General features: G+C 37.6%; 2 protein-coding genes across 3 annotated transcripts in view; both read right to left on the bottom strand.

Annotated features, from left to right (window-relative positions):
* The window catches only part of LOC124170902 (collagen alpha-1(I) chain-like), an 84420-nt gene extending 75473 nt beyond the window's left edge, over positions 1-8947 (bottom strand). The window contains exon 1 of one of the 2 annotated variants that reach the window (XM_046549952.1): positions 8534-8947. In XM_046549952.1, coding sequence (XP_046405908.1) covers positions 8534-8771 — 238 coding nt within the window. In that variant the 5' untranslated portion in view covers positions 8772-8947. The remainder of the gene's footprint in view (positions 1-8533) is intronic. The other variant, XM_046549958.1, reaches the window with a different exon arrangement.
* A 193-nt stretch (positions 8948-9140) lies between these two features.
* On the bottom strand, positions 9141-9587 carry LOC124165267 (vegetative cell wall protein gp1-like). The gene has a single exon (XM_046542636.1). It carries the CDS (start codon positions 9585-9587, stop codon positions 9141-9143), a length of 447 nt encoding a protein of 148 aa, XP_046398592.1.
* Between the last annotated feature and the right edge of the window lie 15053 nt (positions 9588-24640).

Below are 24640 nucleotides of genomic sequence, written 5' to 3' on the forward strand. Positions count from 1 at the left end.
GAGTAATGTCAAGTATATGACTACATGCCGTAAAATACTGAATGCCAATTCTGCCAGAGCAGAGGCAATTAATGAAAATGGAATTTGGATTTCATGACGATTGATGAGTATTTCAGTGGGACTCGGAGGCAATGAGGGCTAGCAAAAACTCGATGGCGCAGAAAAATAAATAATCATGGTATATTTTCCAAGGCTTATAAAACATCGGGAAGATTTAACCGGAGGCACAGAGAATGGGAGTGATAAAAATTAAGCTCCAAGTTCAAGTATTTGGGTTCAACGTTCATTATTAAATTATAGGAAATCGAATGAATCGAAGAATGCGGTGACTCGCTCCATTACAGTTGGGGGTCAAATTCGAATTTATACATGCGAGTGATAAACTGAGCGTTCCAAATATTCCGAGGTTAAACGTTAATAGCAAACGTTCCGACGATAATATTCCTGATGCGTACACTTAAAGAAAATAGTCATTTATATCGGTTAGATTCTTCAATGAGCTGGGGAATATCCTGATATAAACCAGGCACTATCACCGTAAACATCTGCTCCACTTGCGCTTGTAGTGTGTATGACTTTTTTCTGTCCATATGTCAATTTAGATGATCGATTGCGTCTCATAAACCACACGTAATATTGTATTTTTGATCTACAAAGAACTCATTATCGATGTTCGATACTTAAAATACGGAATGCGGATAATTTGTGGAAGAGGTAAGGAATTATGCGTATTATTCTGTTGTACTGTATTTTTTAACTCTGAAGAAATTTCACCATTTAGTATTCATGATAAAACCGTAAAATTTATAACTTCCCATCAAAGAACAGCTACTAAAACCGAGAAATATTTTCCGACTCATGGCTGAAGACTAAAAAGACGGACTTAATTATAGTGGCAACTTTGACTTCATGAAAGCGATGAAAACGCGACATTTCAACCAATCTGTTAAGTATATCATTCGTTTTTAGTCCTTGATCCCAAGAGAGAGGCTCCTTATATCATTTTACCCGTCGGAAATTAAGATTAGAGGAGATAATGGTGAGAAAATGCTCCTTGTAGCCGCTAATGAGTCATTTTATTTAACTGAATTCTTAGTTTATTTCATTAGTAGGAGAAAAATGGCATCGATATTTGAAGAACTTGAAAGAAATAACTCTCTTGTTTGATTGGAATCCCTGTATTTCTTAAGAATTCTTATCGCATGTGGTACGATAAATAATTAATTTCAGCATGCCAATAAAAGAATTTTTCATTTGATAATCGCCCAAGTCACATGCTTGTGCTCATATTTTTTCCAGTTCCAAGTCATTTATTGATGAAAATTTTATTGAAATCTTATGAAACCCTTAAGCTCTAAGTCTATTTTTGCTGCTCGTCCAGTAATGGTAATCCATTTGCTATTGGTGGCATCCATTGATAACTTCGGCAGCTCCGAACATCTGTCCAACCAATTAAAAGTTTAAGAGAGCGTCTGAAGCATCATATCATACGATCGATGACCTCTGGGTCGACCTCTGAAAAAAATCTCTCTGACTTGTAGTCTCAAAATATTTTGGAGCTATAGCGGAAGGTATTTTTTGCTAAAAAATTGAAATTTTATGTATTCCTCCAAGCTTTATGTCTCACATTCATCTTGTCTACGAATACATAATTGAATTGCACAAGGACGAATAGTTTTAGATGTTGTCAAAAATTTATTAATGTGTATTTCATGGTGTTTTATGTCTTACGGTTGGAAGATAGTTTTTCAAGATTGTTTATCGAATAGATCGCAATTAATTTTTTTGCGATGGAAGAAGCAAAGGAAAACCATGATTTAAGACGACCCATCACTTTCTTTCGAATGGTCAAATTTTGTATGCCTTCGTGACGTATTATTTGTTTAAACCTCGTGCAAACATCTTGAAATTTCCAGGGTACATAAAGAAGATCTTTTTCAATATTTGCCTATTTCAGTTAAATAAGAAAGTTTCAAAACTGAGGAAATGCCGATGTTGAGGTAAAATTTTCAATTTACAATGAAATGAACAATAATTGAAAATACTGAAAACAGTCTATCTACTATATGGAGAAGATAAGTTAAGTTTTAAATAGGTTATACGTGATGACAAAAATATTAGTCGAGTGGGAATAAAGCGCCCTCTAAACATTTATCATAAAAACGGCACGCCAGATGAAGCGTATGAAGGTAGCGGTACGAACGGAGTAGAACCTAAGCGGCGTGGGATGGCCACAAAAAAGTGTCTGTGCAGACAGATTCCATTCCCTTGATGCATTAGATAAGCTTTAAGATCATTCCGTAACAGTTGTCCTCGGTTAAAAAACAAGCCCAACTACACACTGGCGCACGCTTTGAGTCTCAATCCGCGACCGAGGAAACCCAGTCATTACGTGAATGAGAGGTGTGCCCACGCGAAATACTGGCCTATTTGGAAGAGTCGTCAGCAGACGAGGTCCCACCCGAGTCATTGCATTGCAAGCACTGGTTGGCTCGCCTCCCCGGCCCATTAGTGGATTGCGCTCTCTAAGTAGCCACATAGTGGATGTGATTAGGGCAGGACGGCTGTGGGAAGAGCAGAAGGCCCATAGTCGTCATCCAAAAAATTCACTCCAGAATCTTGAGAGGCGAGTTGTTCAAATAGGTTCCAAAAAAAGGAAATGGATTCATTCTCAGAGAGACTGAAATGTAACTAGTAAATTTTGACCGACAGTCATTATGTGAAGGCAGTCGGCGACCTCGGCATTTGATAATTTTATAACTTTTCATTAAAATTTCATTTACTTTTTGTATTCCATAAAAAATAGGGAATTGGATACCGGTAACAATTGCAATTTTGGATCTTCGCGGATATAATTGTTAATTTTTTGTTTCTTATGTAGGGAAGGATAGAACTGCAGCTGTTCCTTGCAATTGACCGTACTATTTATAAAATTAACCATTATTGTCTAACTATCTTGCTTTACGAATTTATCTGAGTCTTCTAATTTTCGAACTCTCCGTCGATAGTTTCGAAGTTCTTGAGCCGTTGTCCCCAGTATACTCTTAGCCAGCAATTTTTTGGATGCTATGCTTGCTTACGTTATCTTCCGCTTAAAGTTCGACGATTCTGTCTAAAAAACTGTCTTCAAATTAATGCTGAGAATTCAGCCGTTAAATACATTCATCAAATTGAGTGACAACTAACACGGTCGCTTACTATATTTCCGTAGTGATGAAACAGCTGTCGTTAAAAAGAGTTTTAAAGCCATTTAAATTCATAATATTTTCAAAAATAATGATAGTTCGTTCGAGAAAGTTCATGAACTTAGACTACACAAAAAAACATTTTAATCGATTGATTTTTTTAACAGCTAGCTGCAACTATTCAAAAGAGTTGCTGATGAATATCGAGGAGGTAAGACTCATCTTTGTTTTTCATAATGGGGTTTTAAGTCGATTTCAAATTATTAAATGGTTTTCCCCAATCTATACACCTCAATAAAGAACAGTAATGTGTCAAATTCAGTCCAGATTGGTTCACAAACGGAAATAGAAAGTTAGATCTCGAAATGAAAGCGATTGGGGATAACTCATAATTCCAACTTTTGTGAAAAATTATATTCATACGCAGTTAGTTACATAAATATAGCACTCGCTATTAAGAAGAGGGTTCTATTTTTACCCAGTTGGCAGTCGTTTCTAAATTAATATCGGAAAATGAATCCAAACGCTATTGTATACCTCCTCCATAATATATTTTACTATAGGTTCTTCATAATTTCCTACAATGATAAGATTTTTTCTGGCGATATGAGAATACGTAAAGTTACTGGTAACATACCAAAGATTAATTGAATAATCTACAGCCTACCTACCTTTAACAGCCGGTGTCTGAAACTATCCCCCGTCTAAGGAATACTACTGCAAATAAAAATGCAAACCTGTATTCGCATCTAAACCTCATTGACGGCAGAAAATCCCTTAAGTAAAATATCGATTCTTTGTAGGCGGATCTAGGGGGGGGGGGGGCGGGGGCACGTGCCCCCCTCTTAAAAATATGCAAGATTTTTAATACGTTCATTGCGTTCGTTTTGTATTACGAGGTATCCTTGTGCCCCCCCAGAACAAAATCCTGGATACGACCTTGCTTGTGCCCCCCAGAAAGAAATCCTGGATCCGCCCCTGGCTTGCGTACTACTGTATACTTGTTTTAAGGGTGTTTACCGCTAGAGGATTGTTCTCAATGGTTCATACCAACGAAATCTCCTCTTTCAGGTTGGGCCTGTGATCCATGTCATTTAAATTACTACATTAAATATAACTACTCAAACATATTCGATCGGAAAATCAGCTGGATTGCAGGTGATTCCAACAACTTAACAACAGGAAAATACCATAGACCTTGAATATAGCTATATTCAAGGTCTATGGAAAATACTGATTCCCAATAAGTGGGGAAAATAAAGGAGAGGCATAATGCCTTTTAAAATTGCATGTCAATTGTAAGAGAGGTGTTATTTGTAATGTGATCGGTGTGAAATTATTAATTATAACAGGTTTAATTTGTTAGTAAGGAAATTTATTGTCAGTAAGATGTAACATACTGATAAAAGAATTTTAAAATTTTATATAATGAAATTTATTGTATTGTAATATATTTAGGTATCAATGTTGCTGAAGTTGAGCCGACTGAAAATGAGAATACAGTTACATATTAATTCCGATGCATCATTTTAAACCCCTCAAAACTTAAGGCCATAAAATCTCACAACCTACAACATAATGATTTATCCACCATTCACTTTGATAAGAAATGGGGAACGAATGCAGAAATTTTATTTTGAAGTGTTTCACCAGCCACGAGCACTGTAAAAAAGCTCCTAAGTATATACAGATACACATCCAGGGCGTTCAAAAGAATGCGCCAGAAATTATAGCGAATAGTGAACCTCAAAAAACGGCGAATGTCATGACGTTGTACAAGAAATAGCGATAATATCACTATAGTTAGATTTATTCGTCATAGAGAAATTAAATCCTCATTGTCCTCTTGAACCACACAAAATTTCGTTTCGGGTCGACGCGTCAACGTCGTAAATGTTAAAGTTTTTCACATATCATCAAATAAAGCACGGGTGATATTATTTTATAATCGAAGTTTAGTAAACATATCAAGGTGGCGCAAAAAGCACTGAAAATATGTCTCCGCAAATCGAACATATAATTTGAATTAGTAGGATATCTTTTTCGACTGCAGACACTTAACGCGGCGGCATACGAATAGTTGAATTTCCCCGCGAGTTAATTACTTCGCCCTCTCTTCGTGCATATCTTACGTAAGGACAACGATGACCTTCCCTCCTATTTGCGAGACAAGTAAGCAAATTAGTAGTCCCTCCTTCCCATAAGTTCTTTAAGTAGCAACTGAACCTTCCGTTACGTCATTGCTCATTCACCATGGAGATAAATTATTCCTTCTATTTATGCGCACTATAGAGAAGAAGAAATATTTTAAGAGCTTCATTGCCATTTTATTACACATATTCCTTTCCCCTAGTAATTTCATATTATACAATTTCATTATTACTTCAATGGTCTACTATTTTAAAAAAAATATTTGGAATTACTTCCTCAATGATGAGAAAGACAAATCTACGGAAAATGTTTTGCCTCCGTGCCACACCTCCGATTCGTATTCATATCTAAATATAGCAATTATATACCAGTATTCTATTGACCAATATGCTAGAGAAACTACGGTTGTTAGCTTGAACTCGTAAACTGGTTAAAATCGAACGGGATTTTTTTCTAGATGGAATTTGCCCTTTGCGAGGAAGTATCAAACCATATCAGTAGCTTTCTAAAAAAAATCTTTGAATCCATTGACCTTGACGTTTGACAATTTTTGGAAGTTGGAATTGAAAGTGGACGGGGGCAGGGGAAGAAGAGTCGAATTTTTTGACAGCGAAACCAATTGTGCGTATCTCATGGATGTTGTCCTTGTCCTTATCAAGTAAAATCACGCTTCACGCTAAATTATGGTCATAATCGCTCAAATGTATAGGCTGGTGATCAGACACAGCTGATTGATCTTTGCATGCTTGCTGACGTCATTTGGCTTTCCAAATCCAAATTTAAACTAAATTACTATTGTTTTTATATACTCATTTGAAAAAAACCGTCTAAAACGCAGAAAATTCTCAATTAAAGAGAAGCTAGTCATACCGTCTCATCGGTGGATTTTGGGAGTAAAATAGAAAAAAATATCAAATCGCAGGGTTACAACTTAGGATGTCAACTTGCTTCCTAATAATGGTTTGAGGGCATCAATTTTCAGAATTTTCGAGTAATAATGGTGATACCTAGTCGATGTTTAAAGAAAATCAAGCAATAAGTTCTCTTTTACTTGTTTTCTGTTGATGCTCTATGAGAATGAAAGGTACTTGTTAGGGAATCAATATCATCTTAATTTAAGTTAAATTAAGTTTTATGCGACTGAGTACCGGTTCTAAGTAATTATAGTAAAATTTCCCATTACAAATTTAATGAAAGAAAAATGGGGGTCTATTCATTAAAAATAGCCATGTAAAATTTTCAGAGAATACCTGTTTCCCAATGCGTACTTATAGGCCCTGTTTATTTCTCTTTGGTATCCTTTTTCGGATTATTAAACGCAAATATTCTCAAGAGCTTAGCATCAATCCCTATTTAAATCCATATCGAATTTATTTTTGAGTCCTAGAATTATACTTCGAAAAATCGTCTAAAAAGCTTTTAAAACATATATCCATATCCTTGGCGTAAATTATTGATAATGTAGACATTTTTGGAAGGGTTCTTACATCTAACTCTCATCTATAGTAACTTTAATTTGTTTTTCACCAATGGTCAAAACATGTTCTTCTGAAACTGTTATCTTTCCCTTCTACACTCTTTCCTCGTGTTAATGTTTACATTAATACATCATATGTTCCCTTTTATTTGAACATATGAATACTTTCAACCTAGATTAATCAACTTGGTGATTTTAATACGTAAAAAGCGACGGTATATTTTATCTATCTTCTCCTCCAACGCATAACACATTTGTAATATTAGCCATGCGTCTTTCGTCCGCTTTAGTCTCGTTAGATAAAAATGGTTTGCGCTCCTCTCTACCCCTTGCAGAAATTAAATAGAAAATCGAAAAATATTCATGCAAATGGAAGCATTGCTGTTGGCTAATGAATTATTTTTCAAAGTTCCATTTCCGTAAAAAATTCCATCATTCTATAATTTATACTCCATTTAAGCATTCCTTCCGATCACTCATTCAGTGATTCACCTCGAAGTTTGGCTAGCATAGATGAGGGTAAAACTGCTCATAAATAAGTCACAGGCGTGTGAATTTTTCGTATTATGGGTAGAGAGCGTATTAGCTACTTTCCGTGGTCAACTCGCACTTCGAATTACTTGCCAACCGAGTGTAAAATATTATTTAATTTTTAATTAAATTTTTTTTAAATAGCAAAAATAATGGGAAATATAAATTATTTAATCGAATTTATTCGAAATACTCAGCTATCCATATAAAATAATCGGCTGTCGCATCTGGTTTTGGGAGTCAGGGCGATAATTCTTCCGTCATCTATTTACTACCAGAAATGGAAAAATAGCTAAAATATTTTCTTTTCTTTGCACCTTAGGCATCATCACTTTTCACGAAATTTGAGTCTACTTGCATTATAACGCTAATGTCTGCATGAAAATAATAGGAATAATTGTACTTCGTGAATGTTTCGAATCAAGACGTTTGAGACTCATATCGAAATACATTCATCGGGGCCAAAGGTTGATATGATAGTCAAATACGTTCAGGGACGCATGATCGATACATATTAAATTATTATCTTCTTTTCCATTTTTCAGTTTCTGCCATTGCCTTTACAATATCATTTTCTGGATTAACAGTTATTCTAATTTCTTTTCGCATATCCTACTAAGAAAGACTCTCCGTCAATTAGCGCCAAATTTCCTCAGTAATTAATTATATCTTATTCAGAGATTTCTCAGGGTTTCTACTCTATTATTTTAGACTACTTAGCATGTGGATAAAATATACTCTTATTATCTCTTTCTATCTTTCAGTTCAGGTTTGTAACTCTAGGCTTAAAGGTGCATGAGGCCCAAAACATTATGGTGGATTCCCTTACAAAACCACTGTTTCCCACCCTTACCAGGATAAAGAATCTTACTCAGGACTAAATTTGTATAGTTTTTCCCACAGATGACCTCGTTTTTTAATTAATTTTGAATTTTATTACTTATTTATAACGATAAAGTTCCAATACGAAGATAAATTCTAAAAACAGGGAGAAATATATAGATTTAGTGAGAATTTCTCTAAAAGGTTTTATAATTCTCTTCCAAAATTTGTGATTCCACTAAAATTTTATCTCTTCGTGGTGCGGCTTGCGTCATTCATATCCCCTGCGGTATTCTGTCTTGGTTCGCGGCAAAGGAAAAGGATCACCCCCTTATTTCATCCGTCGCGGCCGGTGATGGGTACTCACGGGGTGGCTGTCCACCTGGAGCTGCCCCTTCAACTCCCGCTTGCACTGGGTCCTCGTACTCCTCGTAATACTCTCCATACTCATAATCCGTGTATCCGGGGGAGTCACCCTCCGCCTGTCGCTTGTTGTGGAGCCTCTGCTGCGCCGCCTTGCCCTGGGGGACCCTCGGCCGAGCCGCTTCCAGCAGCCCCGGGCTGAGCACCAAGAGGGCAAGAAGCACAAATCGGGCGCTGCCCATCGCTTCCCACAGCCTCCTCCCTGCCTTCCGATATCCCTCGCGTCTTCTGCCCCGGGCGCGGGCCCAACCTCCGGACGGAGCCGCAGGCGGGGAGGGGGCAGCGGGGAAGGGCGCTCGTTCGGAGAGAGTGGCGGAGTGCCGAAGAGTGTGCAGCAAGTGGAGGAAGGAATGAATAAGGAGCAGGACGAGAATGAGAAGAAGAAATAGGGATGGGAAGAAGAAGAGAGAGAGAGAGTGTGGGGGTCAATGGGAGTGAGGGGGGAGTCTTCAGTTAAGGCCTAAGGGGTTGGTTTTGATCATACGGGGCAGGGAAGAGGGGGAGAAAGGAGACACATCGTCCATGAGCCTTGTGTGTTGGGGGGGAGGAGGTCATTCCTTCTGATGCGTGGGACCTATCTCTGGTGGTGATGCGGTCCACGCCGCACGCCCGCGAGGGGTGTGTGACCGTGGTGTTTTTTGTGGTGTGGGGAGGTATTCGGCAGCCGGGGAGGGCGGGGTCCAGCAGGCGGCTGCCGGGGAGTGGAAAAACAGAGGCGGAGGCGTCTCTGGAGAAGGCATTTCCTCGGCAGGGCAGTCAACTCTCCGGAGGGCGGGGGAGGGGGAAGGGGGGGCCGCGAGCGGCTGACCCCGCTCCTTGATGCGACGCGGGAGTGGGTGGGTTGGATGTGGGAGGGCGACCGCGGGCGGGAGCGGGAGGGGTGCGAACTGGGAAGCAAGGGTTTGCGTCCATCCGATGGGGGAGGGGGGGCATGGAGATGGACTCCCCTTCCCTCTGTCCCCACCAGCATATTCGCCGCCGGCTACCAAACGTGGCATTTGTCCTCGATGGAACAGTCGGCAGTCTCCACCTCTTTAACCCCCCTTTTGACCCCTCCCCCCACCCTTGACGCCTCCGGCTCTCAGCTCTCTCGCTTCTGCCTCTCCATAATCCAAATATAACTCAAAACACGCTGATTCGTATTAATAAAAAGGACTCCTAAGAGAATTGGCCCGAGAATGCCGAGGCGGCAAGTCGGAGCGCTCGAAAATAAGCCCAAAAGGTATTATTGACCATCCCGAGATGAAAGGCGATCAGGATATACGAACGAGGGAACAAGCCGCGGAAGTCTTCCCCTGTTGTGTGTTAGAACGCAGATAACAGATCAGAGAATGCAATCACAATTTGGAGAAACTTGAATGTTATTGGCAGCTGCCGGATGAAAGTTATCTGAAAGGGTTGTATGGACTTAGCACTTCCCGCATTTTATGCCCCAGAAATGGATATTTTTTGTTCATGTTCAAGTTATTGATCAAAGCACAGCATATGTGTTGACATTTCTGCAGCAGGGCGTGTTTCCTGATAAACTAAAATGCGCACTTATTGTACCAATTTTTAAAAATGGAGATCGAAAGGATATTAAGCAGTATCGTCCTATTTCTCTTCTTCCGGTTTTTTCTAAAATTCTGGAAAAAATAGTTAAATCTAGGTTATTAAGTTTTTTACAAAAAAATAATTATTTCAGTAAAGCGCAATTCGGTTTTCTGAAAAGCAAATCTACTGACGACGCCCTATTGGAATTCTGCTCTGATCTATATAAGAGCTTAAACAGAAATAATAAGACTGGTGGTTTATTCATTGATATAACAAAAGCCTTTGACTCTGTTAATCACGAGATATTGCTATCAAGATTGTCGGAGGCTGGAATTAGAGGTGTTGCAAACGATTGGTTCAAGAGTTACCTGTTGGGAAGGTCGCAAAGGGTAATAATTAACGATTGTACTAGTGAGGAGGTGTCCTTCACATGTGGTGTTCCTCAAGGTTCCGTCTTGGGACCAATTTTGTTTTTAATTTATGTCAATAATTTTTGCAACGGGGCATTTCATGGAAAACTTACTTCTTTTGCCGATGACACGGCATTATGTTATTCGTCATTTAATGTCTCCGATGTTGTATCACAAATGCAAAATGATTTGAATAGAATTAATGATTGGTTCTTGCGTAATAATTTTGTTCTGAGTGTAAAATCAAAGTTTATGTTGTTTGGCTTGAAAAGTATACTGGTGCCATCAGATGACGTTTTCTATAGATGTTCTCATTGCTTGACTTCAAAAGGTAGAGCTTGTAGAAATTGCATAAAAATTGATCATGTAAATCATATAAAGTACCTCGGTTTAATATTAGATAACCATTGTAACTGGAAAATGCACATTAACAAATTGAAATCTGAGCTGATTATTTCCTTGAGAAAATTTTATCTTCTCACGTATAAATGCCCAGTATCCGTTTTGAGGACGGTGTATTTTGCTCTGGTAAATTCAAGAATTCAATATGGAATATCTTGTTGGGGAGGCACATATCACTCTAATGTTAAACCAATTAAAATTATTCAAAATAAATTCCTAAGGGTGATCTTAAGAACCTCCAGGAATGAATCATCCTTCCCACTGTATGTAAGGTTAAAAATCCTCCCAGTTAGACATTTGGTTGTATATAAAACATTAAGAATTTTTTACAATCGTGGTGGACATAAAAATAAACCTTGTCCCTGCACAAAAACTTTAAGATTCCACGAAATTACTTGTATTCCTAAACCAAAGTTGAAGCCTATAAAAATTTCTTTAATTATTTTGCACCAAAATTGTATGTAATAAATCTTTGGCAAAAATTACAAGGTTGTAATAGCGAATCTGAATTTGTAAAAAAACTGAGAGACTGGTTGTTTAGTCATAAAAATATTGAATTTTTATTTGAGACAGTTAAATAATCTGTTCTTTTAATTGCTTAAACTTATTTTGTTACTAAATTCATTATAATTTCATTTCATTTTAATTTTCCTACTACTGTATTCTAATCGTATTTTGTATGTTTTCAAGATTGTTTACATGCACATGGACAAATGTTTTTATGAAGGACTCATAGAAGAGCCACTTTTGTTTAAAGGTTATTATAAAATGCACTGCCGAGCATTGCCTTATTTCTATGTAATGGCAACCCCTAATCAAGACTTATCTTAAGGGGTGTCTAATTTCACTGTTAATGTATGCATATGTTGTAATATTTTGGGGCAGTGAAATAAATATCTTTATCTTTATCTTATTTTCTTAGAGAAACGTAGTTATCAGTAGCGTGGGGGTTAAAATAAATTTTCTGCCAATTTTTATTCCAGAAAACCAATATTAAATGAAAAATTGCAGCGTTACCCAGTAGTAGCAGAAAGTACCCAATGAAATTCAATGGTGAACTAAAGACACAATAAAAATATTATCATTAGCTGTGATTTTCTGTTTCATACAACTGTAGATGAGAACAATATTTTATACTAACTTGATGAGTACGTGTCACCTTCCACGACTCTTCATCACGTGAGTCTATTAAAAATTTGTGCATCGAACTTCTCCGCGTGGATCTCTTTTTTTCAAGAGTTGACCTTAATTTTAAATTTTGACGGATGCAAATATTGCGTTACCACCCATGAAATCATAATTCAACAGCTATTGAATTCATATGATTCACTGGAATGAAATCATAACTTGTTGACAATAAAAAATTTATGGTTAAATATATTTTTTTTAAACTTTGTTTTTTGATCGAATCGAATGGTAAAAGATAGTTAAAAGGAAAAAAATAGTTACATAAGCACATATTTCTTAAAATACTAATAGTGTTTTAAGAACTAACACAGCATGATATTTTCCTCAGTATTAAGAAACGTGAATATTTATAAATTGTAAATGAAAAACATCAGTGTGAAACACAGTGCTATACCTCTAGGGATATAGGTTAATATCAATGCGAAATTGACAACCTAAAATTTGCTTTGAGCAAAAATCTTTTCTAGATGTTCGTGTGCACCTCCATGTATTTTATCCTCAAAATGTCATGCCTCTAAAACTATGTCTGGGCGTTAATGATTAAATCAAGACGTAATGGAGAAAATTATTGTATCATTACATGAAAGAATATATGATTTAACACTTTCCCGGCGAACAATAATTGAAAAATAATAATAATATAATGGGTCTTACATGGCGCTCTTACATAATCTTATCCGCGCGGTATCCCGAGGAGATTTTTCAAATACATGAAAGTAATGTTTTATCAGCCAGAAATTATGTTGCTAGAAACGTTTTATGCACTTATTTTTACTTCTGGCGCAATTAATTACAATAGGAAAATATATCACACGTATTATGTATAAATCTCAATTAATTTAAATTTATTCCGACTCTTGCAAAAAATAAACACATTTGATACCGGCAGTTCTTAGTGTGTAAATGAGCTACAGCCACGCTTTCTCCGTTTGGGTCTTATTTGCACATAAAAAGGTTCAATGGCTTGATGAAAATTAGCCTCACCCATACTACACCTATATATTCCACATTCTCTATAAGCCGTAAAGTCAGAAATGACCGTGCTATTAATTTAAAAAAACTCAGACCCGACCCTGAGTCAGCCAGTTAAAATTTTACTTCCTTTCACTGCGAGATTTCCACTCCCGCTGATGTAGTAGATCCCAGTTAGACGATTTCAAGGCTATCAAAACGACAACCCGGTTACTTGGGGCTACATACAAGTCACTACCACTAGCACATATTTCCTTTCAATTCATCAGGAGGTATTTTGAGTATTTTCATAAACCGTGCATGTAATGTAATCGCGAAATCGTAGGCTATAATTCAAATTAGCCACGACTTTCGGCTCTATATTTTAATCATATGATGAGCGGATGCTAAGGATATTCTAGTAGAGATTTACACATTTCCTCCGCCGCAAAGGATATGCCAAAATGCGTCTTTGTGATATATCATGTCATCTTCTCATAATTTTAGATAAAATACCCATGAATAAAGGAACATTTGAACTCATTGTATGTACTTACATCTTCACTCATTTGCGGGTGCATTAGAGAGGTCAATGCCAGAGACTCAAGGCCAGATAATTTTTCGGCAGATAATCAAATAAAACGCGTTCAAGCGTCTCTCGGACCACGATATGAGAGAGCATTGAACAGTCAAGTTCTTTCATCCCATTCATACATGCAAATGGCGAGGGCGTAGTTATTTTTATCATACTAGGGATTTGAAACCTAAAAGTTTTCGATGAATAAAATCTCATCTCCTTTTGCCGAAATCACCACGGTGAAAATATGTTCGCCGGCACCGGATATCTTACCACAGCCGTTTGAATTTCCGTGTCATTATTGTAAGGATTTCTGGGATTCCATGGACTTGTCTCACAATACATCAATTATGGGAATAAAATATGGTGATAAAATAGAGATAGAATTGAATTAATTGGTCATAGGGTAAAATCATGTGCTATGACGGGTACACATAGCGTCGGAAAACCGAAGTCACGTGATTCTGTTGGGTTAGGGAATATTAATACGTAGCAAAGTCCCTATTCTAGTTAGTTTAGAATACGAAAACTACAAAATCATGAATTTTGGCTTAGATAAATAATGTAACAGATTAATACCACATTTCAGATAAAAAGTTTTGCCATTCAACGAAAGAATGAGTGAAAAAATGTAAAATAGTTGTGTAAAGTTTTGGTTTTAAGGTTTTCGCAGCGATTAGATGCACTTTTACCAGCGATTAGACACACTCCATTTCCGGGTGTACTGCTGAGTGCTGGATATTGAACCTAACGTTTCGTTCCGTTCTCCTGACGACGTTCCCAGCAGGAGGAACGTAATGTTGAGTTCAATATTCAGCACGCAGCAATACACCCGGAAATAGATTGTAGTAGTTTTGTAAAGATTTATCTGGTAGTTCCTATAGCGACCGCTCGTTTGCGTGAATACAAGAACGTTTCATTGTGCGATAGCAAGTGTACTTTCAATGAAAAGATTACTACTTCCTACGATTGGACAAGAATCAGCTTTTGTAACAACGTGGCAAAATAGGTAATTACCAAAACTACGATTAGTCTCCTTCGTCAATCGCCACACGGTATGTTGATAGAGTCAAATACTAAAATTTTAATTGAACTCAATTTTCTTCATATGGCAATTATCAAAAATTAAAGTAAAAATACAAATTTCAAAAGACAATCGACAATATTGGTAGCTGGCGTAGCTGAAAGGGGGGGATTTAGGATATTATCCAGCTCTATCCGTTTCATCTTATATTTACCTCCCAAAATGGATTTATGATCGAGTCGTCTCCTGGCTACCCTACTATTTATCAAATAAGTAATGCAGCAACAAAAAACTAAACGTGCTGGGTTGACTAAGGATTCCCTAGTATTACATACGTCTTGCGTGCTTTCATGCGGCAGTCAAGGTGCTGCACGTATCTAATAAAAATATCAATGAAACAATTTAATGGATTGCCATAGATTTTTTTCATACCATAATCTGAACATGTAAATGAAATGAAAAAATATTTTTGGCCGATTATGAGATGGGGTGTCAAGCAAACGTCATTTAATATTAAAAATTTACAAATATAAATTAAATAAGTGTGAAAAAAATTGTCTCAGAAGATTGTGGTAATTTAAGAGGAGCGAGCATATCTTTTTGCGAAGCTCATAAAAACGAAGCTCGATAAGAACAAAAATTCCCATCCTCAATCGCATTTATCTGTGAGAAAGTAGTGAAAAAACCGGTTGCGGATATTTTAGAAACACTGGAAATTTCAGCTGAAACAAGACGTTCATTTACCTTAAATAGTTCGAAGTAATCTAATCCTCTGATGAACAAGTTTTGCGAGTATCTCATGTGATTGACTACCAAGAGAAAGTGATGATGAGGAGTGATGTTCTCATCAGACGGGGCCCACCGCCTCATGAGGGAGACATAAATACTCCATTAGATTTTTTTTATTTTCGCACGATTGAAAGTACCCAAACATTAATCGTTGCCGATAATGCATTTCTTTTACTTTATTTCTGTGAATTAGACACATTTCTTTCTTAAGGCCAAAATAATATCACCAAATCCTCAAATAGAATCACGTAGCCAGTATGTGCTAAATGATGATTCTGAAATTGGTGCAGTAAGGCAATTGACCAAGAACAGAACGGAAAGCCAATCAACTCTAATAATAGGTTGAACAAATACAACATTTGCCTAATTATTCATAATTATTTGAAAGTTCCATCGTATCTTAGTTTTCTGCTCGGGACCACCGCTCTAAAAAGCATTTTTTTGTATCCCGAATGGATGTGATGGAGGCCTTGAAAATGCTTGGACTCTAAATTGGAATGCCGATGACGGAGTAGAGAAATCCAATTTGACTCGCTTGATGTCTTGCGATTTGTTTGAATTGAAAGAAGACTCTTCATACCTCCCTTCAATAGATTTCACCACGCCATAATTCATGTGCCGATGGACCGGGGATAGCGGCGAGCGACAAAGGGAAGATTGAGATCAACAGAGATATTCGGGAATTGGAAGACGGGAGTCAAACGGTATCATCCATATTGGGCGGACCGATTAGATATATCGCTGTGAGAAAGGTATAAGCAATAATTTTGAATATTATTAGGTATGAGCAAGTATTTTATGGTATGGTTAAGTAAAAACTTAACTTTTTAGAATTTATTGGTCAAAAGATTGACAAAAAAATTCTACCTAATTCTTACCGGCATATTAAAAAAAAAAACTTTTCGCAAGCTAAAATTATTAGACTGTGAATGATGATACCTACAAAAATATAAACGTATTCTTTAATAAAATGTTTTATTGAAGTTCTTTCCGTCACTTTTGAGTTAGATTTTTTTTCTTCACTTCAGATAGGAATATTTACTTATGGCCCATGAGAAGGTAAATTATGGCCCATGGTGAATATGGCCCATGAGATGGTAATTGCGCGTCGCGTTATAAATAGCTTATTTACTCTATTTAATGGGTTGGAAAATAAAATGTAAAAAAATAATTTTAATCTTAAAACGGTTCGGTGTAAAACTAAATTCTTTTTGCATATTTTGACTATTTGTAAGGACTATTCTACTTTATTAAAGTTTCTTTTATTACTTTCTTTATATTACTACAGCTTATTTTAACACTTTTGTTTACAATGCAATTAAAATGAGTTGTATCAGCGAATTAATTATCCTGACCAAAAAATCAATTTTTATTAGTTTGGGCCATCAAATTAATGCCATCTTAATGCTTTATTGAATCTTATTAATTCCATTAAATTAATGCCTTGTGCCCTATAATGTAATTTATTTAAGTGCTGTAATTGTACATTAATATATCAACGTTCAGACTTATAAGCTCTTCTGTCGCATCTGGACGTTGGCAAATATTTAATGCAAAAGTTCAGTCATTAAAGTTGCCAGACCCTTTCTTAGCATGGTATATACTAACTTATAGTCTTCTGAGGTCTGAGCCCGCTTGGCTTAACTTTATATCACTATTTCAGACTACAGTTTCTCCAGAATTGGGCTCATCGAATTCTGCGCTTTCCTTTGACGGTTAAAAAAAATGTGTAAACATAGAATTTCATAAAAACTTATATTTATCATAATAAAACCTTAATGTGTACGCTAAAAATGCTCTCCTTGTCCCTTAAACCTATTCGTCTTCCTGAATTCACTAGCAATCATAGCTGTGCCATACGCGACGAGGGGATGAGATATCCATGCTGGTGAAGAGAGAAACATTTTAATTCGACGACTTGGACTGGGAAGAATGACCACATGGGGCGGCAGGTTCCCCTTCCAACGCGCTCGTTGCGTTCGCATTCACATCACCCCATCCTCTCTCGGCTAGAGTTTGTGACCTTCCTGACCGCTATTCGATCCTCTATTAGTTTCATCTGCCAACCTACCCCATTCCATCTTTAATCATTAAATAGTTCCACGGATGGTTAAGATTATCGTCTCGTTACTTTTTTTTTTAATTTTTAAAATGGCTTTCTCCCTTCAAAGAGTAATACAGCACCTTTACATTCAGGATCATCCACAGAAAAGTCGCGCGACTAGCAATAAGAAAATTTTGGGGGATAGAAAAAAAAACAACACATGAATTCCTACGACATTAATCATTGTTTTTGGGGTGGGAGGAATTGGGTCGTCACGATGCCCATAACGGTGCCTTGCTTCCCCACTTCTCAGAGAATTATATTGCGCAAAAAAAATTTCAACTCTATTCATTATTGTGGAACCAATATATTTTCCGAATCGAGTAATTTTTGAGACAATTTTTAACTCCAATTTTCGTCGAAAACAACAAATTTCTAAGTTTTTTTCAAAAGGATCAGCCATATTTTTTGGCAAAGAAGTATCGACTACGATTATATATTAGTACAATCTCAATGTACCAGTAGTATGCTCCTTTCTTTTAATTTAATGAAAAAACTTGCCACTAAGAGTGGCCCTATATTTGCGTAATGAGACATCAATCATAATGTATATTGCCTCAATACGCCATGCCATTTATATGCTATTTTTCATTAATCAAAATACTAAATTTTATCTATTAACGCACCGAATACATAAATGAAGTTTTTACCAGTCTATGACGCACACAAGTAGAAGTCACTGCGACTGCCAAGACTATTAAAATACTTGGGGAAGTTACGAATTGGTAAGAGTAAAGCCGAAGCTATTTTCTCCGGAGCTACGGGTCACATAGCATTAAAAGAATGAAAATGAGCGAGACAGCTGTGGTATATCCAGCAGCCATACAAAAAAATAAGATAGGGATGGGCTTTTGAAGGGCCTAAAAGGGGCGAAAATGCAACAACGAAAATCCACAATCGACATCTCAATCACACTAAACATAGTAATGCAATGTATGGAAAACGCCTATTGAAAATCAATCATGGAACATACATTGTGCTCTAAGTCATTGCTAAGAGAAGAATTTCCATAAAGGTAAGTGAGACACTTTCAATTAATTTCAAAAATATGTTTTAAAATAAATTCCAAAAATAAATACAAAATAAAAAAAATCTCCGCTTTTTATACGAGATATATAAAAGGCAGCATAGGGAGTTCCATCAAGGGCCCTTTAGTTGATTTATTTGGGAGTAGTCATCAAAGAACCAAATGGTGTTAATGCATTTGCTTTATTCTTTTCCGCTTTATACAGACTTTCGGGTAAGATACGACTATATTTCGCAGAAATTACAAATGAAGACAATTAAATGGCAATGTAACCATTCAATTCTACAAAACATTTATAAAAGAAAAGTGACCAGCACAAGAAAAAATATAATGATAATTTGTGATGATTTAATACTATGTTTATCTTCATAGCATCACATTAAAATTCCAATAGAGAAACTGACGTCATGATAAGTTTTTAAGCTGCTTAAATAAAAATATTCGTCCACCCAAGAGCGACAGAGCAATTACTCTTGATTCGGCCATTCGAAAGTTTTGATCTGAGTTTTTTTTTTGTTTTTATCCCTTATCGGCTTTTCAAATTACGAACTGGCCTCTCAAAAAAATCCTGAAATATATTCTTCAAATGGGCCTGAGAGGTTTGAATACTACGGGACAAACATAAGATAGTCAACCCTTTTAAGAATCTCATATTTCATCAAATCCACCTACATTCGAGTAAAGCCGATTGGAATTATTTCTTGGAAAGTTTAACTATTATTAATGTAGTTATACGTGGAAGCGGAAGAAGTGCGTTTCCGATACCCATGATTCGTCGTATACATCGGTTTAATGACGCAAATAGACACATAGCGCAAGAGATATGTTTTTCAAATGATTTTTTTTACATATGAGCATTGGAAACTTCAGGATAAAATATACTTTTTCTATTTATAAGGCATAACTGAGATACAAATGGGGGTTCATGCAGCCATTAAAGCAACCAACACAAAATTTATCCCGCCTGTCTGTGCCCAACAGAAAGCATCAGTGCTATCAAAAAATTGTAACCAGTATACAACCTCTTACTTTGAGCAATTTTTTACTTAATTTTTTAACAAGATTTTATCACCTTTTAAGCAAAATTTTAATTAAAGGGAATTAAATTCAAACCCTGAAATTCTCCAAATGCCTTCCGGTTCGCAAGGACCAAGCGATCCCTGCCTCGTTCTGATGGAAACATCAAATGAGCCTATCGCTGGTTTTATTACATTGACAATCGGCACTTTATCAAGTAATTACATTTCCATGTAAAAAACGTTTCCCGGTTGTGCACAGTGAATTCAAGTTTACAGTGAATACTTATTTACCAAAACCATTTACGACGGATAAAAAGCAATATTCTTATTCATAAAATTCACTTGTCGTGGTAAAACTACGCAGTCGAAATTCGATTATTTCATTGCCGACTCTTATTTTATATTTTCACAAGTTTCTACAGTTATTTAGCAAGTTTGAGTGGTTTTCCCTATTATATTAGGTTGATATTGTGGATCAGGAGCTTGGCTTCGCACCTCCCCCCGCCTCTTCTTCGTTTCTTCCTCTCCACTGCTAACCGCTATTGAGAATCACAGCCACATTAGACAACATTTTCTTCACCAACAAGGTAATCCGATCCCGGGGGATTATTTTCGCTCCCATTCGAGATAACTGGAAGAAATGGACAAGAAAATCGCCCTTCATTAGATTGGATACGATTCTCCAGTGAGGGCAACAAACTTCAAATTTGAATAAGTTATAATATATTCCGAGTTTATCAATTCCTGAAATCTGAGTATAAATTTCAAGTCATGAGTAAAACTTCGGCGGCACAAAATGTTTACTTCTTTCAATCCTATAGCGCCATTTGTCTTACGGCAAGGTGATTAGGGTTACACTTCCTGTGCTCTCAGTCCATCACGGACCTAAGTGCGCCTATATAACGGAATTATGCAACTTGTGAGGCTATCACGCTGTAACTGCCATCCCCTTGGTGAAGTGCCATGCGCGAGGCCCCGCTTCAACCGAATGCGGGATAGGGAAATGAAGACATGTCCGAGAATTGACGGTGATGGAACGATGGTTGCGAGTAGACAGGACAAGCTACTCTGGCAAAAGCTAAGACTTGGAAAGGATGGACAGGAAGAGAGTTACTCAGCGCCAGGGAAAAAAAAGGAGATCTCTGGAGAGGAAGGAATCCGTTCCAGGAACTTAGAAGGACAATGGATTCAGAAGTTTTACAAATTCCTGGAGCAAGGCTAAAATTAACACAATCGTATAGAGTTTAAAAAAATAATTTCCCTAAATCGCGCCTTCATTTAGGCACGATGGTGGCCAGAAATACTTTTCGGGGAGGCGTCAGGGCCGTCCATAGACTTCTTGTGGCTCGAGGTAGAGTTTGGGTGTGAGGCCTAACTCCCCCAATAGCCCCTTAACTCTGTAGCCCGGGGCAGTCTGACCCATCTACCCCTATGGGTGGCCCTGGGACGGACTGGGGTTTAATAGGAGAGGAGGTAAGTCTCTTAGTGAATCAGCTGGAGGGCGCAGTTGAGACGTCATGAACATTTAGGGGTTTAGGGGAACATGAGGGATTTAAGGAACCCTAAAAACGCAACTTTCCATGGAATAAATTTTAATTTGTCCATCTCCATAGATGCTACATGTGTTTGACATTTCAAACTTAATTTTGATGTGTGTAGACATTTAGAACTTATTGAATCCATTCTTTCGAGAGTTTTGAAAGGTGTTTCATGCAGCCACATTAAAATCATTAACATATAGAGGACACACATCTGAGTTATTCTCACTTAACTCTGGGGGTTCACTCCGGGACTCTAGGTAACTCGTATTAGATTCATCGTAACTCTTGGCTCTGATGCCAAGGAAATCGATGGAAAATCCCGAAATGTGGTATATTTCACCAAGAGCTACCATCAGATGAAATGTCAACTGTCCCCGCCTTGATAGTCCGAATCGCAAACCACTAGCTGCCGGTATCCATTGCCCGATACCAATCATAAATGCCCGAAAGAGAAACCCATTTATAGTAAATTCGGGTAAGATGTTGGATCACGTATCTATCACAAATTATTGACGTCAAAGTTTCAAGATATGCGTTCCCAAGTAACCTAGCAAGTTTGGGTAACGGTCATAAAGATGCGACATTTTTCCCCACTACTCGGTTGATATGTCATGCATTGTTATTTTGCATCAGCAGAGATTGTCTCGACGGATGACCCATGAATTTGACCCATGGTGCAGAGGTTAGTGTTTCGGACTTCCGTACAGCATGCGAGATGAAAGGACGGAAGGGCATGCCACGGAGAACGGCGAAATTTCTCCCTCCGAAAAATTGAAGAATGAAAGTTTTCTTGTACAAGCAAGTATTTCGATACAAACATTTCTTTAAATTGTCTATAACGCCCCTTAATCTGCTTGATTTTGTACATTACTGAACGCAGTGGGGTATATAGATCCTCAATTGGGGGGGGGGGGGGTGTGAGGAGTCTCGACCCTCTCCTATATATTCACCTCCGGGAGGACTTTCTCTTAGCAACTTTAAAACTCTAAACATTGGTTTGGTCCATTGCAGAGCGTAACCTCGGTGAGGAGAGGCGATTGCGCCTGTCAGGGCACGTGGAACATATATCAAATTTAGTGAAAGGATTTTAATGCTGCTGGTTTGCCTCCATTTACCGTGCGTACTCGGTCAAACTGTGTATAGCTATAACGAAAGATAATGTTGGATAATAACAGTGGGGAACCAAGATAAATGCATGGTGAGGTTATTTCATTTTAAAGGGCACCCCATGATATCTTATATTTAAATGCATACGAATATTAATATATATGTTCGACATCGAGTAACACTACATACCGCAGCCATGCCCTTGTGAATGATTAATCGTGTGATTGAGATGAATGACTTCTACTGTGTCCCAAAAATGTGCTGCAGAAACAACAGACGTGCAGCAGCAATAATAACCACTCATTCAAAAATCAGAGGAGATACTTGATTGAGTTGTTTTCAGTCTACTCTAAAAAAAATGTGTTGGTGGTACTGCTTTCCTTTATCCAATGTATATTTCCCTTTCTCTTTATTCCTCTCCACAGTGTGTTTCAGGATCTGTAGTACTTCAGAAGGTTCACATTGTTTCTTTTAATCATCTATCCTTGCTTTAGTATTTCTCACTCTTTTTCATTCATTACACCCAGTGCCGGATCAAGGACATAAGGTGGGGATCCGAACAAAATTGCCATTTTATCTTGTGTAAATTGGACACTCAAGGGTGGCTATAGTCCACCGTAACCTATCCCAATGCAGTGAAATGAGTGCATAAATAATGCACATTCAACCTAAAATACGCAGAGAAAAATGTGCATTCACAATGTACATTTAATAGTACCTAAAATGCGCAGACAAAAATGTGCATTCACACTGTACATATAATTTAAAAATGTGCTTTCAATGTGCATTTAATGCAGAAATGAATTCTCATTAAAAGCACATACAATGCACTTTGGCTCTGCTTGGCTCAGTACCGTCTTTGAGGAAAGGATGCACACTATTTGGTGAAAATTCACATCTCAAGAGGATGTGCAACACATACAACAGATATTCCAGGCAATTGGGCATATTCACATATGCCCAATAGGGTGGTTTCCTATTATTTTTTTATTGCCTAAATCGAAAGATTATTACTCCTGGAGTACGTATTTCAGGCTTTTAGATTTTTAAATTACGATATCTATTTTTCGCGATTTAATGAAAAGTGAAAATATTCAAGCGCGCGAAAACGCGGCGGGTAAGTATGAATGCCGGGAAAAACTCCGTGTGACGTCGTTCTGGTTCCCGCTGCCGCAACTGAGGTGACCTTGTGGCGAGGCTCTGAGCGCTGATACGACGCAGGATGCTAGCAGGTAGCAGAGTACCATGCTAGCTGGTAGCGCTTGGCTGAAATAAGGATTATTAATACCTTATCAAACGAAGAAAACTTTCCGACCTTAGGCAGTTTTAATAGGTGATTATTAAGACATGTTTCCCTGAGCTCTGTGCCTCATGCATGCATTGGAAACCTCAGACGATGTAAAACTCCTATCTAATCGTATAGAAACTAGGTCCCTGTGACGTCACGTGGAGTCGCATCGCATGGGCGCCAATCTGGCCTTTTTCAAATAAGGATAAAAATGACCCTTGCCATTCGTCTAAACCGGTATTTCTAAAACCAAATAATTTGTACATTATAAATACACTAAGGGTGGGTAACGAATTGCAATCAATGCCTTTCGTTTTTTTTGATGGAGGAAAATACCCTATTGGTATGGTATTTGGAGAAGGCGACCGACACCTTAGGTCATTTGCGCCACGAGGGAAGGGTGGAGAGAAACCCGGCGTCGGCATTAGCCTGCTGTTAACGAAAGGCGCCAAGGGGACCACGGCTTTACGTCCCATCCAACGGACGAAGTGTTGCGCTTGAAATGTTCTCCACACAACACTCAAGCAGGGATCGGGCTGTCCCCGAAAATTCTCTGCCACCGCCGGGATTTGAACCCGAGTCCACGGGGTGGGAAGCCAACACTCTAGCCACCATACCAACCCGATCCCCAATATGCCCAATGCCTGGAATATCTACTCCAAGATCAGATCATTAAAAGTGTGTTGTAAATGAGTCTGAGAAATTTTGATATTTTTACTACGTAAGAGCCTTAAGGTTTTTCTGTTATTGATTTATCTTTTTTGGAGAAACTCTAATAATGATTGAATAGATAATATTTTAGGTTAGAGCTCCCTTGGAAAAAATAATACCCTAGTTCCTACCGTACGAGCACAGTGTTTTAAGGTCCATTTTCCCTGTAGTCTGTGATGCATTACTTACGCACATTAAAGCATTAAAATTTATTTCAGAGCATCCTCATATATATCCTGTAGAGTATCAGATATAATAAAATATGTCTGAATTCATTTTGTGGGGGATTTAAAATGTGTATGACGGCAGCAAATTCCTCCCTTCGTTAAAGTCTCTACCCAAAACCATGTGATCAAAGCCGCCATTAGGAGAGAATCTGG

Source organism: Ischnura elegans, chromosome 1 (genome assembly GCF_921293095.1).
Source record: "Ischnura elegans chromosome 1, ioIscEleg1.1, whole genome shotgun sequence".
In the NCBI taxonomy this organism is placed as follows: Eukaryota; Metazoa; Arthropoda; class Insecta; order Odonata; family Coenagrionidae; genus Ischnura; species Ischnura elegans.

What these genes read in the sequence shown, in the direction of transcription:
- LOC124165267 (XM_046542636.1), bottom strand. Translation starts at nt 9,587, where the DNA reads ATGCCACGTTTGGTAGCCGGCGGCGAATATGCTGGTGGGGACAGAGGG.